We start from the raw sequence: 19,011 nt of genomic DNA on the forward strand, positions 1-19,011 counted from the left end.
GACGTGCTCGTACGGACTAACCGCGTGTCGAAGCAGTGTCGTTCCAAGCAGTCCGTACTCTTGAAGCGCCCGTTTCTGAATGGGCCAGATCGAAAGAGTCCTTGGATGTCTGTGACCCAGTGATCTTCGTGGCAATGCTCGTCGCCTTTTGATGCGCGCCGCCCTTGACGCTGTTGCTCGTGCCGGAAAGAGGGGTGTGGTGTGGGAGTGATATGCGCGTGTGTTTCTTGTGCTCCCTAGCGTGGCACCAAGATCGCATTTCAAAACAGGGGTCACTTGTATGGTGAGCTCTTTAGTATACGCTTTACGAAGACACTTTTCATGCTCTCGAAGTGACGAAGTCACTATTGGGTGGTCATTTTCTTTAAACGATGGCCAACGCGTAGACACCGTACGTTCAACGTGAAAATCTCCGCGGTAGCGGATACGGTGAGTGCTCGCTCAAGGCCATCGGGGTCGGGAATAAGGAAAGCGTCGAACCCTCAACCATGGCCAGTCCGAGCAAGTCCCTCTCTGTGAACTTCTTCGTCTGCTGCGTCCTTGTGCTCTGCGCCCTGCTGGTTATTCTCCTTCCGATACTGGGCCAGCTATGGCAGGTAAATGTGCCCCGACGCGAAGCGTGTTCAAGCTGAAACGGTGGTTCGGAAACCACGATGACTGCATTTGCTGCGTTCTCACGGCTTTCTCTAGTTATTAATTTATTAGGGGTGTTCCTTGGCGATACTCCAATGCTCGTGCATTCAGCTTTGAATGCACGGTTAACAACAGACTGGCTGTAAAAAAATATTTATGCTTTGTTGTAGTCACCCGCAGCCCTCTAATGAAGTTGTACAGGTGGACAGGTAGAGCACTGGTTTTAGAGGCACTGCGTATTATCTGATGCAGTGGTAGTTTCAAGTGACGCACCGTAATACAGACACACCCACGACGTCCGAATTAGGTATTTCGCAAAAATGGAGCATGAAGTTGCTTTATTTATGTGGGTTTGTCACGGCTACGGATATGTGTCGTAATCGTATTCATCAGTAATAATCCTGGCGGGGAAGGTTTTAGTGAATAATATGCTAGAAGTTTAACCGCGGCGAATACTCGCACCAATAAACAAGATATGCAAGCACTGCCGCCTCAGTGCTTCCGAGTTTATTTTCTTATACTTTTTCCGAGCATGTCTCATAAGAATAATAAAAATACATATTTGCATTGGACTACATTTGTGATTTATAATTAAATAAAGGTAAAAGGATCAAATGAGGTTTTATAATATATCAAAGGTAGATGAAAACCCCTAGTGCTGAACGGAACGCTGTATTTGTAATTTGGTTTTTTTTATAATCCAGCCTATGTCTCTGCTTTTCTTAGCGCACACGACACTCTATTCAATATTGGTGGTGATTGTACTGAATACACAAAAAAGTCAGATCTACAGCACTTAAATACCTATATCTAATTTATTATAGCCGAATCGGGGCCTATACTCGAGAAGTCAATGGTGTGTTTTTGCTAGTCTAATGGATTAATCTGGTCAGATCTACCTACCCCCCTAAAGTCATTAATCCGTAGGCAAATTGAAAGAACTAGGCTTAGTGTTTCGGAAATATTTACCATACATCGTAAGCGAAGCGTATATATTTGCACCGATTCATGACACATATTTTTTTGTGCCACCGCCTTGTCGCTTTATTTTTCGCAGCTATACTCAAGCTCTTTTCGTATAAATGCGAAACGATTTGATAGGAATTTTTCAGAACATTTCCAATGATTTAGCTTTGGTCACTAGAAGACGCATTAAGAAGACTGATATTCAGTAAAAAATCGGAGAAGTTGCTTCTACGGCAGTTCTCAAAAGGTCAAAGAAAGCATGCACACTCTGGGAGAGCGCACCATATCACGGGACAGGTTCAAGGCGCGCCTGCATAATGTGCTTTAACGCATTCTACTATGCTTGGACCATGACCTTGCGAGGACTTTCTCTTCCATACATAGGGTATGAAAAGAAGCGCGAACAGCGCATAGCGCTGTTTTGATCGCGCTAAGGCCTTGGCGCCAATAAAAAGACGCCGAATAGACTCTCGATTGTATCATGGGTGGCTGCATTGGCGTTTTATTACCATCCAGGCTAGAGCCGCTTGCAAGCAAAACAAATGCTAAACAGCACTACGTGTAGATGCCACACTGTTAGCGTCTCTTATTGTCAAAGTGCGTTCTATTAACGCTAGTCAAGTCAATTGCTCTGCACATGTGGTTGAAGAGTGAGCCGGGAGTTGGCTAAGACCAGATTCGAGCACGTGATATACAAAAGCTGCTTTGCAAGACGTGTTCTTGATAGAGTGACTCATCATACCGAGCGAGGGGGCTGCAGCCTTCAATGCAACCTGGTATCCTTGTTGGGCCGGTTCGTAAGCAACCAAGTGTTCCAGTAGATTCAAAAGTGAAAACGAAGCGATGAGCCTTCAATGCCGCCTTTCTGGGAGTAAAGTGGCAAGTAAACCGCCCTTGTAATGCAACATCCCCTGTTCTCGGCTGCCAATTATCCTGAAATACCTGCGCCATAACCCTGTTCTTTTAACAGTGATGAAACGGGTCTGACGGAGTACAGGTATAGGGCAAACTTGACAATACCATGCTCCCCACTCCACCCTTTTGTGCACGCGTACAGTTGCACTAAAATATCTGTCAGCTTCCGCAAATCATATATTTTCATGTACAATTTAATATGCAATAGCCAGCAAGTTCTCTTCAAGCTTTCCGTTTTAGCACTGTTTTTTTTTTTTTGTTCAATTGACGTGATGTAAGGAAATGATGGCGCCGGCTTCTCTTTATTTCTGAAAGGTGCCTGATACTAGAGCTGCCGCAGGTTCCAGGTCTCCAAACTCAGGAAGTCCACGGGACATACAGAATAGAATTTAGTATAACAGGAAAAGATATTTTAAAACAACGTATTCGGCAATCACATATATGTGCACATACGATGATAACAAATTGAAGAGCACCCGATGCATGCTGTCACAAGTCGCATCATTGTTACATTACTTTAGAAGTCGTATAATTTTCAACATTATAGTCAACAGTCACATAAATGGGCGTTGTCATGTTAACGAAAGAAAAAAAACTAAATGCATTAATTCCCACCAAGAATGCCACTGTCTTCATTAAAACGTTCAAATGCGTTTACTTCACACCTTCGTACACCTTTCGTTGGTCACAGTACCAAAAGCCTCCTTAATATGAACACTATACAGTCTAAAGCCATTAAGAATGATCTAAGTCGGCGTCTTGTTGTTTTGTGTCATGCGCAAGTAATTAAGAAAATGTGGGCAATCTCGAAGAAGGTAATGTTTGTCTTCATCTACAAATCCGCAATGCTATTCAAATGTGCCAGCGGGTCCAGGTTTGTGTAAAAAACTCTTAGTGTGAGAGTGCCTAATCTTAATTGATCAATAAGGGTTACCACACTTCTGTCTCAAGACAACGGAATTTCAAGTTGAATTAGTGGATCTACAAGATATAAATGAAGGCTTTTGCAGTTTCGGTTAAACAAAGTATTTTTTACATATACCGAAAGATTTCAGCTTTAAATTGGCGCAATTGTTTTTTTATATTGTTATAGAATACAACTGTCCATTCGTTTAATTTTTTAACATGAAATGTTTCATGCACGCGTCAACCAAGACTTCTCTGACGTATTTCCATCACGTCAATGGCGTCGAAAAGACAGGTACGATAAAAGAAAAATGTTCTGTTAACGGGGGTCAAATCCACGACCTTTCGGTCTACGACTAGAGGGGCTGGGGTGCTACCCACTTCGTGACGACCGCGTGCTCTGAAAGTTTTGGAATTTTTTTATATATTATCGCCCATTGTCAAGCAGTGTTTTGTACTGGGTATGCTATTGCAATGAAAATTCAGAACCAGTTGCCCATAGAACACTGTTTCAAATCATCTGCTTACCACGTTCGCTGCAGGTGGTTCCGGAGCTTCGGAGCGTGGAAGTGGCATGCCGCTTCCAAGGGATCTTCCTGGCAATGGCTGCGGTGTGTGGCCTGGCCGCGTATTGCCACCGCTCCTCGAGGCTTCATGCGCTCGTCGGCGCATGCGCTGTGCTCTCCGTGGTGGCCGCCTGTCTAACAGCAGTGCTCTTTGCCTACAAGCTACTCCTGCTCCTGCAGCTTATTGAGGCACCAGGTTCGCGGTTCAGTTGTTGTCGTACTATAAGACTTAATGTTCTGGCATAGAAGATATAAGTGTCGAGCTGCTATGCTCAAGGACACGGGTTCTGTTACAGGCCACAGCTGCCACATTTTCGTGGGGGTGAATTGCAAAAGCAACCTTTTATCTTGGACTTAGTTGCACGGTAAAGAACTCCAGGTGGTGGAAATTCACTGTCCAGATTTAGGTTAGCAGTTCTGTTGGACACACATGATATAGGAGCATAACTTTAATTAAACGGGAGATGAATTAACTGTCACGACAGTCGATGTAGATGGTTTATTGAGGTCATTGCAAGAACAGATAGTTCTGGAGGAGAAATAAACCAATTTTTTTAGAAATGGTAATGGGAATGGGGGAGGAAGTCTGGGGGAGGGGAGCTAGGTTAGGACCCAGAGGGCTACAACACTATAGTAGACAAGTCACCAGCCTGGTCTGTATCTCATGTAAGCAGCTGGGATTGTTGTAGCACCTAGGTCATATCCACAATCTGCTTCCTCATACATGACGTCGGTAGAAGCACCGGCAGTGCGAACAAAGACAGTTAACCAAATTAATATACCAGAGAACACGAACACCGAGGTTTACGTGCCACTACTAGGGGCCCTCCCGTTTTTTCTGTCATGTAGGAAGCTCTCTGCGAAATTCGTGTGGTGTTTCACTTCGGTTTCTCGGTATGGCCAAGTGGACAATAATTTATCCCTTTCATGTAACTCCATACGAACACTGCAGTCACCAATTTCATTTGAGGTAAAAACACTATATTATGTGTTCATTTTCAAGAATCAGGTACGTGAAAGGCACCGTTACCATAGAAAAATATTTCCCACTCTGACACTGCATTCAATCGAGTCATTCCTTGATTCGTATTTTAGCGTTGTCGCTGTTGCAGAACCGTTTATATTAGCGAAGCTATGTGAGTTGTTGGATACCAACGCTCCATCGTAAAAAAAACTATCATCATGAACCTGCACGCACTCTTTTATCTTTGCGGTGAAGCCATTTGAGCTATCGGAAACTTGTGCGCCATCGGTCAGAACTCTTCAGGTACCTATGCATCAGTAGAATTGTGCAAAATCACTACCGTGTACAACAGGGGCGAGTGTTAAAAACATTTGTCGGCTCGGCGAATTGTATAACGTAAAATACGCGAAAGAGTGAGATTGAAAGAGGAGACAGAGATAGAGGAGATAAAGATTAAGAAAAGAAAGATAGCGATATAAGTAAGGGTACAATAAAATGGGAGATATATAAACGGGGTACATAAATACAAAAAGCAGGAACAGAGAACAAGAAACTGACACAAAAATTTAAAAAAGCAAAGCAAAGAAGCAAGAGAAAGAGAAACTAGGGAAGCCAGAGAAAGCAGGAGAAAAAAAAGACAAAACAGAAAGTGAAAGTGATAAACAGAAAGCGAGGGACAGAAATGAAAGAAGGAAGAATTAAAAGAAACATACAAACAAGAAATAAAAGGAGCAGATAGATAGAGAAAGAGAGAAAAGGAAACAAGGCAGGCTAACCAGCTATGTTATTCCGTCATGCCTGTCACCTCTGGTGCGTAGCTTCCATTATGTTGTTACAGGACATCGGCAACGAAAAACATCAGACAGGCGATGAAAACGACGATTGCGATCGCGTTCGCGTTGTTTCGCCACCTTGGCTGCAGCTGTCTCCGATTCCCCTTGTATATTTTATAAACATATTTCTTTAATTCATACTCTCACCCCCGTGACAAAACTACCGTGTGATTTCGGTAATCATATGGTAGTTTTGGGACGTTAAACCCCACAGTTATTAATATTATTATAGATACCCCCCTCTCTTTCTTTAGCCTTCTGCACTCAATGTGGTTATACCACAGAACACCTACCAGTTGTTGTACACTGCCTGCGGGATCAGGAAATGTGGAAGCTTTCGCCACCTCGCGTTATTTCCGAGTGATTGAAGGTTCGGCCCGAATTTCATTAGTGAGGAATTAGCGTAACGTCTCGCTATGCGACGTTATAGGAACGTTATAATTACGTCACAAGATTTCGTGACCTGTGATGCCATCTTCACGTCATATGGTTACGCCATCTCGTAACAATTTTTTCGCATCATTCGTGGCATCAATACCAATGGTCACTTGCGCGTCTCATGAGGCATTCATTCACTCATTCATTCATTCATTCATTCATTCGTTCATTCATTCTGTAGTGAAGAGGAGTGTCCACTACCCAAGTGACATCGACATGTTCACGCGAGGTGCGAGCTGGGACTGCCTGGTTGCTGCTGCGAAGACGCCCGTATATCCGGCCAGCTCTTGCTGCTTCTGTCCTGACGCGGCTACGTCTTATCGCCTTGCATTTGCATTATATTTTGGCGGAGGCTGCTGCAGTTTTCCCGGCCCTGGAGTTGCGTAGCCGAAAGCTGCCGTCCGTCATGCCTGACGACGCTGTCTTCACTCCTCCCCGGGCTTCGCCACCCAGGGGCTGTCCCGGTGCCCAGCTCCTGCGTGAACCCGACATCTTCAGCGGCACAGACGAGAAAGACGTTGAAGATTGGTTGGAATCCTGCGAACGAGCCAGTGCTACCAACAAATGGGATGATGCCATGAAACTGGGAACCGTGTTGTTTTATTTAACGGATGTCGCCAAGCTGTGGTACAGAAACCACCAGACGGACATTCCTACTTGGACGACCTTCAAGACCTGCATCACAGGTGTTTTTGAACGCCCTGGGGTGAGCAAACTTCGCGCAGAACAACGCCTACGAAGCCGGTCCCAACAAACTGGTGAGACATTCACCAGCTACATCGAGGACATCCTTGACCTCTGCCGGCGTGTTGACCCGACGATGCTGGAAACTGACAAGGTACGACACATTATGAAAGGCATTTCCGACGACGCCTTTCAAATGCTCCTTTCGAAAAACCCGGCCACTGCCTCGGAGCTCATCGAGCTGTGTCAGAGTTTTGACGAACTCCGACGACAGCGTCTTCTCACGCGACACCCTAACGTCCCGGATGATACTCTCTCAAGCTTGACAACCACCTCTCACCATCACTCGCTGCTATCGCAGATCAAGGGGTTTGTTCGCGCAGAGGTCATTCATCAGCTGTCGCTGCTATCAACAGCCGGCCAATCACCATCACATCTGCCAGCAAACATTCGTGAGGTCATCCAGGAGCAAGTTTGCGCAGCTCTGCCACCTGCCCGCGACACTTCGCCATTGACGACCCTTCTGGCCTGTGCCGAGGCGAATGCACCTCTAAGCTATGTTGAGGTTGCCACAAGGCCACCTTTCTAGACTTTTAGGTTACTACATCCGCCGTGCCCACTCCTCGGTTCGCTCAGCCAAGGTCCCTCCAGAGTAGTATAACGTACACCCGACAATCGGCCGATATGCTTTGCCTGTGGGTTGACTGGCCACATAGCGGGATACTGCCACCGGTGTGTCCCTGCCTATCAGCAGAACTACCACCAGAGCTTCGAACCTGTCTCTTATGTGCGCCCGCGTCCTTCATTCGCAGGCTCTCAGCATCCCGACCAGATGTCATCGTACGCCGACCACCACCCACCTGTTAACCGTCGCTCGCCATCACCTCGACGCCACTCGCCATCGCCGATGCGTCGTCGTCCTTCATTGCCGGAGCGGGAAAACTGATTGCCGCATTTCTAGAGGCAGGAACTGCGACACCCGCGAAACGACCAAGGCCTCTCTCTTCACCGACGAATGTAATGGACGTATATGTGGACGGCGTCGCTCCACTCGCTCTCGTCGACACTGGTGCCGCAGTTTCAGTGATCAGTGCCAGACTCTGCCGCTTGCTCAAAAACGTTATGACGCCACAAGCAAGTATATCGCTTCGTACAGCAAGCGCAGAGCACGATGTAGTGAAGAGGAATGCCCACTACCCAAGCGACATCGACACGTTCCCGCGAGGCGCGAGCTGGGACTGCCTCGTTGCTTCTACGACGACGCCCCTGTTTCGGGCCAGCTCTTGCTGCTTCTGTCCTGACGCTGCTACCTCTTATCGCCTTGCATTTACATTATAATTCATTCATTCGTTCGTTCGTTCATTCATTCATTTATTTGTTTATTCATTCATTCATATTTATTTCCTCAAAATCCCATGAGATTATGTTGCATAAGGGGTGGGTTAATATACAATTGGTGGTATTGTCACAATTATCAATTTGGAGATACATACATGCACGGAGTGAATGATGGAGAGTGGGGTGAAGCATTCGTCCGTCCATTCGTTCTTGCTTCCGTCCGTCCATGCGTCCGCCTGTGTGACCGTTCATGCGTCCATCCGCCCGTCCGTGCGTGCGTCTGTTCGTGCGTCCGTTCCTGCGTTCATCCATGCATCCGCCCCTGCGTCCATTGATGCGTCCATCCATGCATCTGTCTGTGTGTCCTTTCGTCCATCTATTCAACACTCCAAGTACCACCATCTCGCATCTTTTCATCATATATTCCCCATATAGAAGCACCGTCATCCAGCGGACATTCCAAGGACTAAACGAGAGGTGGCACACGCACACTTTCCTACGGCTTGCGCTTCGGGTGTACTTCCCACCTTTAACCACCTCGAGTTCATGGTATATACTAGTTCACTGTATTCATGGCACTGCGGCGCACCGCTCGCTAAACCTTTCTCAAACCAAGGAGGTTACGCCCAGCGAATACAACGCAGCAACCCTTTCTTGTCAGATAGTGCTCATTGTACATGCCAATGGCTGCTATTGGGGATCGCAGCGTGTGCGTTAACTAAAAGCCGAATGCTCCTGCCTCTCATTCCCCCTTAGCAGCCATTTACATGTACATTGAACACTATATTTTATTGTTCAACAACGCACAGAAGAAATTTATCACCAGCACCACCTTCAAAGTCAAAATGTTATATTTGTTACATGCTACAATTGCTACAAGGGACGAAAGGTTGCCGCGATAAGGCGCATCGCTTCTAAAATCTTGGGAAATAATGAGAGTGTCACAATGTGTAGGCGACAAGATATAGTTGATAAGTTACACTCGGCTTTGAGGAATGTCACTGATGTCGTATGAATACGAAGCATGAATGAGTGTAGCCGCACGACATTGACTGGTTTCAAGGAAACTTGTAAGACCAACTTCAGGCTGGTTTCATATGAGAGATACTTATTTTATCTTTCACCTGACTAACCATGTATAAACAATTAGTTCTACATGACTTGAAGCGCTGTGTAAATGTCTTTTCAAGAAGCCCAGGATTCTATTAGACGTTGATGTGATTTTAGTAACATAAATGTTCCACGACGAGTTCTAGGATAAGATGACTCCAAGGTATAAGCGGTTACTGATTCGACAGCGAGATTAGCTATGTCGAAGGTTTTAGCCTTAAAAACCCAATTTCTGTCTTCTTCCCGAAACAATACATGCCGAAAAAACACTGCGAAATAAAACTGAAGTGCGAGATAATGCCGACCACCAGACATTTCTTGACCTGGCGATGCGCTTGCGGTAGGGAGACGGTACGAATGACGTACCAAAAAAATACACTGAATACAGTGTGTAACAGAACAAGTGCGATATAACACTGTGTCCTGTACATTTTAACACTGTGTACATGGTCATCTGTATTTGGTATCGCCAACCATAAGCATCACTGAGCTATCATGAGCCAACTAGCCCCTTTCGTCGGATTGCAAACATTTCTCGAAATTTCGACGTTCTTGGCAACTTGTGGTCTAATAGGTACACTGGCAGTGCAGCGCATAGCTTACATAGAGGGGCTATGACTGGACTTAAATCCCAGAGTGAAAAAGAATAAGCATGATGACGAAACGAAGCAAGCGATGGCGCCGTTTTAGGGGCAAGACATTTTTTTATATACGTGTAGCAGTTCAGGAGTTCCTAGTAGAGGGTAAGGAGGGTGAATGGCCAAGGAGTGTTGATCGATGAAGAAAACAAACAGCGCGCCCGCTTTCGGAGAGCCCACTGGAGAACGCCCGCGTTGGAACCCGGAAATGAATGCTGCATTCTCTCCCCAGTTTACTTCTCGAAACACATGGCCCCGCAGAACGTGGAAAGAATTCCATGTGCGCACTTGTTTGGTGAACAGGAGAATGAATTCCTGTTTGCCGGCTTCGAGCAAAGGGTTCTGTGCACGTAAAGAAAAAGAAAGAAAGAAAGAAAGAAAGAAAGAAAAAAGGAAAGAAAGACAAAAAGGAAAGAAAGAAAGGAAGAAAGAAAGAAAGAAAGAAAGAGAGAAAGAAAGAAAGAGAGAAAGAAAGAAAGAAAGAAAGAAAGAAGGAAAGAAAGAAAGAAAGAAAGAAAGGTAAGTAAGTTTCTTCCGTTTCTGGACTCAGCTTTTCTGCGATGCACTGAGCACAACCAATAAGAAACTTCGAAAACGGCGTGTTCCAGCGCAGTGTGTTTGTGCTATAACGCGGAAAGTGTACACCGATAAGCACCGGAAGGATTCTGTTTTGGCGGGTGCAAACCCGCATGGCACCATAGCGGTGAAGAGGCAAGCGCAGGTGACACATTGGAGGGGGCCGAATAGCAGCGTTGCGTGGCGTTCCAGCTTGGAAAGAGAGTGTGGAGGGGTGCTCTCTCTTGGACCTCCCACCCATGACCACGCGTGGACGAAATTTTCTTGGTGTAAACACCCAAGTTTGCACCGCTATAGCACATTCTCTCCAGTTGAACCAGACTGGGGCCGCCACTGGATGGATGAATGCGCTGCGCAGGGAAGTGCCCTTGCGGGATGTAAACCGAATCCATTTCAGGGCGGCCGGACTCGCACCTATCTGGTCGGATGCGATAGTGTATCTTCGCTGTATGCGTTCATGACGACGGTCAGGCCGTCAGTGATTAAGTGGCTTCATTGCCCAGTGCTACTTCACGTCCCGATATTTTTTTCCTATATCTAGCGTTTAACGTGTAAAAACCATGATTTAACAATGAGCACGCCGTAGAAAACCTGCTGAAGTTGCACAACCACACGTTATTTACCGCGCACTGACATCGCAATGAGGACGCCAGGGCCAGGCTCAAAACCGTGACTGTGTAGTGGAGCACATGTGTTTCAGGAGATGGGTATGTTGCGGAAGATCACTTTCCTCTTGAATACACCGCAGTTTGTTCTCCGAATAATAACTGGTGGGCGCACGAGCGCTTCTTGTGAACGTCATGAGAGTAATACTAACAAGAACTGCCATACTTGGATTCCCGTGCTTACTGGAATGCAACGTGAACCCGCGACGGTGGTCTAGGGGCATAGGTTGTCGGGTGCAGGTCCCAGGTCGTGGGATCGAATCCCGGCCGAGGCGGCCGTATTTACGATGGAGGTGAAAATACTTGAGGCCTGTGTACTCAGATTTAGGTGAACGTTAAGAATCCAGAGTGATCGAAATTTCCCACTTTGTCGCGTCTCATAACCATATGGAGGTTTTAAGACATCAAAGCAGAGTAATTATATTATTATTGTCGAATGTAACGTGAAATATCCTTCAGCCCTGGCGTTTTTCCTTCAAGTCTGACTTCCATTTTCATTCCCGACGCCATTTTTGAATCCTGACTTGTGTTCTTGTTTGCATGCACTACCGTTTAAAATAAGTACGTAAAAACTAGCTCAAGCCTCTTTTAACTGAAGCATTGAACATTTTTTCACCCAACATCTGAGAAATGCGAAAACAAAACCACGTTAATTTGAAAGATTCACTGTCGCACGTCATGGAGGAAAGTTAAGTGTCCGCATAGGGGCTCAGAAAAGGGAATCAGACGGCAGAAACATTTTCGCACCAGAGTTCGCATATTAGCACAAAAAATAAAAGTTAAATATTCTCGACACCTGCCCCTTTGGCACAGTAACGGCAGTGTCAAAAATACACATGCCGATTTGGTTTATATATGAAATCTAATAACGAGCTGTGGTAAGGTCATTTGTATCCAGTGAACAAGGTTGGCTGGTAGGGAAGACCTAGGGCCCACTGTACGAAGGGGGCGAAGACGGATTCCTGCAAGCCTGCGCAAGTCAACTGGGGGCAGTCACATCATGGATTGAGGTGTTACACAATGGGCGTGTTATAACATATGGGCCGCGGTAATAGTACACCCAAAAGTTAGACACAGATCAGTAAGCGCACTTGGTTTTCGTATAATAGAACTGCGCCACAAAATTAACAAGAGGGGTGACTCAGTGTATGGTTTTTCAGGTTAAGTAAAAACTTCCGCTTTGGGTCATCTCTGAAGAAGCTCCTGGTGAAATGACATTCACAGAACACGCATTCATAACCCAAAGCAGAGCAGAAAATAAGCTTGCGCCTATGTTCCACCTGACAAGATTGCTCACGTGGTACCATCTTAAGATTTCTCAAGACGGCAGTGGAACTCACACAGAACTTTGCAGTTGTTTTCAAATAATCCTTGTGCCCTTCCAGATGCGTGCAAATTAACGCAATGCATATATTTTATTTTTACAGGGAAACTGTATACGGCTGTAGGCAAAAGCAAACATTACCTGTTCAATGGCTCAATATCTCGCAGCTCCTGTGTGCCCCAGAAATGGGGCAAATCACACTACGCGCCACTGGTTCTCTAAATATGAACAAAGGCGCACACGACTGGTGCACATCAGTTAAGTTTACAGCAGAAATAAACAACAAAGGGGCGGCAGGCATTCGCTCCCACTTCACTCGTGAAAATATCGCAGAATTATTGGGAGGGGGCATGAAGCCACCTTCCAGTCCACGCTTGTCCTTCCATCTCTGGGCCTTATAAAAAGTGGAGGGGCGCAATAGCTGTATACGTCGAGAGTAGCGCTTTCCCGCTTGTCTTCTTGCCTGTGGTATCGTTTTGCATTAAAAAGTAAGCACTACGGACGTGTTTCAGTGCATCGACTTCGTTAAAAAAAAAAAAAACGTTTGGCCACCTCCACGATGTTTTTCTCATAAGTAGCTTTAGTAGGCTACAGTTTTTTTCTTGAAGTGAACTAATATAAATGCTTTATTTTTTTATTTAACCCTGCCACCCCCCCCCCCTCGTACCATGAGTACAGCTACGTCCGAGGTGACCCTGGAGAACCTCTCAGCCGTGTTGCTGATCACTCTCCTGTCGGCTGACGTCATCGCGCTGCTCGCCACCCTGGCTGCCACGGTGTGCTGCGTGGTGTTCGTGTCTCGCACTCGGCGCATGCGCTGTCTCACCGAGTACGAGGAGGCCGACGGTCGGAAGGAGTACGCGCCCGGTCTGCCGCCGCGAAGACCTCGAGGGGAACAGGACGTGCCCATGCTGACGGCAGCGCGGTACCACACTACGGAACGGTGGGCGCCTTCCTTGTTTATTTATTACTGAGACTTTGTTAATAAACACCCCTTTTGCCAACTCAACAATGATCTAAACAATGTTGATCCTGATAATCTCAAGGCTAGTGGGTGGTTAAATATGAAGTATTTATAGAAGCTATAGCTGGTGAATAAATGGCGGAATATTGTTCATTTCTAAGAGTGAAGATTGATGAGCTTTTCGACGAGATTCGCATGAGCAACTCTCGTCGAGTGAAACTTTTGCTGCATGACCAAAAGGGAAGACTGCGCACCAATGTGCTCTGCATAGCTCTGCTAAAGTACAAAGCATTGCTTTTCTTCACCATTATTACTGCAGTGAAGTTTTGTGGACAGGTATCAATTCCAGCCATGCAATACCATACATTAGTTATTATTTCATCACAAACCTTCTTCCTCTACATTGTTTGATAGTTTTTCTTTGAAATTCGGGAAGGTCCATTACGTGTGTGACCTCAGAACGTCATCCACGAGTGGAGCAAAATGGCAGCTTCACAAGTTTCCTTTCTTAACTTTCTTGCTTTGTTGTTTTGTGTTTCCAATCTGCCTCTTGCAGAATTTTTCCCAACGTTAAAGCAAGATCGAATTCATATACAGAGTAGCAAACAATCGGTATACAGACGCCAGCAAAAATCTTCTTTTCTAATAAAGAGTCATTCTCTACCTCTCATGTAGAGTGCCTCTTCGATGTTTTTTTTTTTCATAAATTCGAAGCAATGTCATTGTGAAGTTGGCTTTTAGTGTAGTTTTTGCTACTTACTTCTTCATAAGTGAATTGACTTGCACAATGTACAGCAGGTATTTGTTACGCTTTATTTCACTGGTTCGCTTAACTTGGCCAACACATCTATCAGAAAGAAGTCGACGATAGATAAACAGAACATCACCGCCCTAGAACACCGACAGATGGTGAACCAGGGAAGCTTACACTTGCGTCCCTGGCGCATAGCACAAGCTGGTATCTAACTGCCTTCTCCTGTAGTTTTCTTTTAGGGGCGAAGCTCCTTAAGGCTGCACTCGTTCGTACCTCATCGTAGTACGTAACATGTCTTACGGTTTGACTTGCAAGGTGGTGTCGGTGGGAGATTTCTCCTGTGCGTTGTTGAACAATAAAAAATTCGCAGCGTGCGCCTTAACTAAAAGCCGGATTCTCCTGTCTCTCATTCCCCATTAGCAGCCATTGGCATGTCCATTGAGCGTCATCTGGCAAGAAAGGGTTGCTACGTTATACTCGCTGGGCGTAACCTCCTTGGTTTTAGAAAGGTTTAGCGAACGTTCGGCCGCAGTGCCATGAATACAGTGAACCAGTATATACCGTGGGCTTGAGGTGGTTAAAGGTGGGAAGTAGACACGAAGCGCAAGCCGTGAAAAAGTGTGCATGTGCCACCTCTCGTTTAGTACTCTAGATGGACTAAACGTTTAGTCCTCTGGATGGACATCCAGCGGATGTTTGCGGGATGGCGGTGCTTCTATATGCAGAATTTATGATGAAAAGATGCGAGATGGTGGTACTTGGAGTGTTGAATAGGTGGAAGAACGGACACACAGACAGATGCATGGACGGACGCACGGATGGCTGCACGGACGGATGAACGCATGGACGGACCCAGGGGCGGCTGCATTGACAAACGTAGGGACGGACACGTGGATGGACGTGCGGACGCACGAGCAGACGCACGCACGGACGGGCGGATGGACGCATGGACGGTCACACAGACGGACGCATGGACGGACGGAAGCAAGAACGAATGGACGGATGGATGCTTCACCCCACTCTCCATCATTCACCCCGTGGATATATGCTGCCATTTTTGTTTACTTCTTTGTCACCACATTTAAGAGACGTGTCCTTCAAGCTTGTCACTTCGTGGCTTAGCTTAGAGTATATTGCAAGACTTTAGAGCTAGTGATCCATGCTATGGCGTCTTTCCCTTCTAGCTGTATACGCTGACAAAACCTGAAATTATACCACACCCTTCGAGGTAGCATATGCATTACTTCTTCATTTTAGTTACTGGGCACCCACGCACCACGGAATTTTCCAGCTGCTATAGTCATATGCAGCTTCGTTGCAATACAAAGCATGTTTCATCATTTTGTAGTGGTTGGACTAACTTGCCAATGCTGGCTGTGACTACGCAGGGAGCCTGTGTACAGCTTGCCGAGCAAAAAAAGCGTCTACCGGGACGAGCCACGTCTCGTGATGGCCCCCGATGACGTGCCAGTGCTGCACCTGGGCAGGCAGCCGCCGGGCACCGTCTACGTGCTGCCCCCTGGCAGCCTTGTCATGATCGACTCGCGCTGAAGATAGCAGTCATCTCGAAGATTATCCATCTGTGTACGCTTCACTTACGAACATAACACGAGGTTTGGTTAAAGAAGTGGTCAGCAACCCGACTTGCGGAGGTTTTCAGAAGGGTTTCAACTTGGGCTTGTTGATCCATCTTGATGGGGACTGATGTGGACAAGAGAGAGAAACAACAGAAGCACAGATAAACAGACGAAGCGTGAACAACAGTTTATTATTTATACCTTATTTATGCCAACGGTGTTAAGCCAAACAAACATGAAACTAACGTGCATTGTCTTACCAGTAATAAATGCAATTTCGTTGGCTGAAAACGACATAGATGGCATGCTCATGCAGTTGTCTTTAAGACATGAGACTTTGTGAGCTTGAATAATTATACGGTTGTTTCACTTTTGTTCTTTGCAACTACATTGCAACCCTAAAATTCAGGTTCGGAACATCTTACTAGCCACTAACACAGTGAATTGGCGCCTGTTGGTACCTCCCTTCAAAGGATGATATAAAGTCGTATGATTGTGAGGAGGAGAAAGGCCGCGTTACAGAAGGGGGCATTATTCGCGTCCTTGCTCTTCGTCCGCATGCCCTCGCGTTTTTTGTTACCCTCTACTACGAAGCAGGTGCAATTCTTTTTTTTTTTTGTTGTTGGAAACTGGTACCTGGACCACAGTTATAGCGCGAGAACAAAACGACGACACAGACACAAGAAGGACACGAAGAACACGTGTGCTCCTTGTCTCTGTGTCGTCGCTTTGTTCTCGCGCTATAATTATCGTCATGCCATACCAGCTAGCCCAAGCTGCGACACTTCTGTGGTACCTGGAGTTTTAAGCTGGTATTGTGAATGTTTGCTACTAGCTTATTTTCTGAAGCATGAGTTCGAAGTTCGGGGGGTCCTCGAGAAAGGAAGATTTCTATTTCGAGCTCTTACGGAAAACTACCGATACATTCATAGTGACGCGATACTTCACCAATGTATCTTGAGCATTTTGTCTTCGCAGAACCGGATCAAGTTCAGACAAGAAAACAAGTTCCCGATGACAAGGCGAACATGCTTGATGAAAAAGAATGCTTTTGATGCGACACAGTAAATGTTAGGTACCAGCAAACGGCGCGGGGGAAATGATACGCACAAAACGGAACTATCACGTGTTTGCGGCTTTTCATTACGACATCCATCCGTTGTGTTACGAGCACGCAATCATTATAGTATTAAAGTATTATAGTATTATTTTATATTATATTATAATATTATATTATATTATTGTAGTATATTGTTAGTAACTTGAATACGTTCAAGAAGATGTCACAACAGAGACCAGTATATATGAGCTCTTTTCCGCCCACGCTCACGTTATTTGACAACGCCTAATTATTCCCTCACAAGTAAATCACGAACTAATGGCATGGTTGGTCATTGGTAACACTCTGGCGCGCCATCCACTCCTATTTTCCTCAACATGAAACGAGTACCTAGTGCGTAGAATGTTCGCTCTTAGGTTTTATAAGAGCAAGAAGGCTGAGAAGGAATATGTGAGTGCTTAATAGATTACGTTATATGGTGCTTTATTCCCGCCAATGATTTCCATATCTGTCTTCAAGGAGTAGCAAGCAAATAAGACGCGATGCCTGGGTCGACATGAGCGAATGTAAATCCCGTGTGCATTACCAATGGAGAATGCATACTCTAGATGGTTTGAGTAGTAAGCCATGTTATATGAGACGTCCAAATATCACCCCTTCCCACCCGTTTCATGCTGTACATTTCCGCGTCTTAACATAGAAAATGCGGCAGGAGTGAATGCTTCTAAGCACTGAAGGATACTGAGTATTCATGCTTTGATCTTCTTTTGATGCATCTCCGAATCAGTCAACCCCAAAATGGCTTTTTATTCAGGCATAAAAAACGGCATCATTGCAATGCTCCAATGGAAGGCTTCAACCTGGCGTGAAGGCTAGCTCCAGGTAGGTACTCGTAGTCAGGTACTCGAGATTCTTTTTCACTTCATTTCCTTAAAGTTCTCGTTAGAAATGATGATCAAATAATCGTTGTGATGATCATCACCATATCATGCATTTTGAGGGGGGCTGGGTAAAAAAAAATGTTAAATGAACACTTTGCGTGAAGGCGCGTTGTAACGTGCTTACTCCAAATAGTAGTGACGGAAGCAACCGCTTCTGTCACCACCAGTGAATTTTAGTGGACTATTGTCAACAGGCGCAGCATTAAAACAAGCAATATTTCTCATAGGTTAAATGCCGGCGCCAAATGACAGTACGGCGGTGCTAAGGCAATCGATGGCTAGCCTCACCAACAACGCAGACGTCTGTAGAGTCTTTACTGCCATTGAAATATTCATTACCGAGTGCTATTTGCTCAATTACTAGGGAGTTTGCGTTCGCTGCGGTCGCCCGCTATTTTCGTCACTTACTGGAAGCCCGCAAAGGGTTAGAGTACGATGTGTGCGCTGTTGCGGCAAACACAAACCCAAAGCTTTGCGTGCACTATACACTGTCTACTACCTTTGTGCTGCAGCATGTCTCAAGATGGAATAGATGCTCAGCTTAAGATCCGAGATCCCCAAGCCGAAACTCTTGAATGTGTTATCCCAGGCGAAAAATGAACGATGGCATCGCCACCGTTGGCTCCAACGCTAATGATGCACATAATCCTTTCACTAGGCTGACTGCACCCTTACGATTAAAAATTTATTGACGTGATCGGGGTGTCACTTCGACGTTACCTAATGTTACTAAATGCTACCAAATGACACCTTCGCGTGGTGAAAGGTGAGCCGATATGGAGGCACTGCTTAGCCGCGCGAGGTTCCGAAAGCTTTTGATGCCTTAGATCTCTGAGGGAATACAAAACCAAGTTGGGTTCAGAGAGTTAACAGACGGGACAAATACAATCAACTCATAAAAAAAACACATTCTATATTGGTGTAGCCTTAGGAAACATCTGTCTAGCCATATGCAAATTTTACAAAAAAAAAGTAGCTTCTGCCTTCGTGTGGCCTAAACATTTATCTAGCCAAGTAGAAACTTCTTGGCGATACAGGAATTCCTTATCAATATTCTGTTCCACTCAGAATTTCGCGCTTCAAAATACCTTTGACTGCTAGGTTGTTTCCCATATTACTGTATTCTTTCTTGCTACAAAATTGAGTCCGGCAATTTTGT

At 45.6% G+C, this 19,011-nt stretch overlaps 1 protein-coding gene across 1 annotated transcript; it reads left to right on the forward strand.

Moving 5' to 3' along the window:
- Nucleotides 1-16,037, forward strand: LOC119180962 (uncharacterized). The gene is made up of 4 exons (XM_037432116.2): nt 1-596; nt 3,963-4,182; nt 13,235-13,499; nt 15,663-16,037. Exons 1-4 carry the CDS (start codon nt 489-491, stop codon nt 15,823-15,825), a joined length of 756 nt encoding a protein of 251 aa, XP_037288013.2. The 5' UTR covers nt 1-488; the 3' UTR covers nt 15,826-16,037.
- Nucleotides 16,038-19,011: the final 2,974 nt, after the last annotated feature.

The sequence above is a fragment of the Rhipicephalus microplus genome, chromosome 10 (genome assembly GCF_043290135.1).
Source record: "Rhipicephalus microplus isolate Deutch F79 chromosome 10, USDA_Rmic, whole genome shotgun sequence".
NCBI classification, from domain to species: domain Eukaryota; kingdom Metazoa; phylum Arthropoda; class Arachnida; order Ixodida; family Ixodidae; genus Rhipicephalus; species Rhipicephalus microplus.

Bases quoted from the DNA above. Each gene is read 5' to 3' on its own strand.
- LOC119180962 (XM_037432116.2), top strand. From the start codon at position 489: ATGGCCAGTCCGAGCAAGTCCCTCTCTGTGAACTTCTTCGTCTGCTGC. The intron at 4,183-13,234 runs GTTCGCGGTTCA...CCATGAGTACAG, and splicing joins GCAGCTTATTGAGGCACCAG to CTACGTCCGAGGTGACCCTG. The intron at 13,500-15,662 runs GTGGGCGCCTTC...GTGACTACGCAG, and splicing joins CGGTACCACACTACGGAACG to GGAGCCTGTGTACAGCTTGC.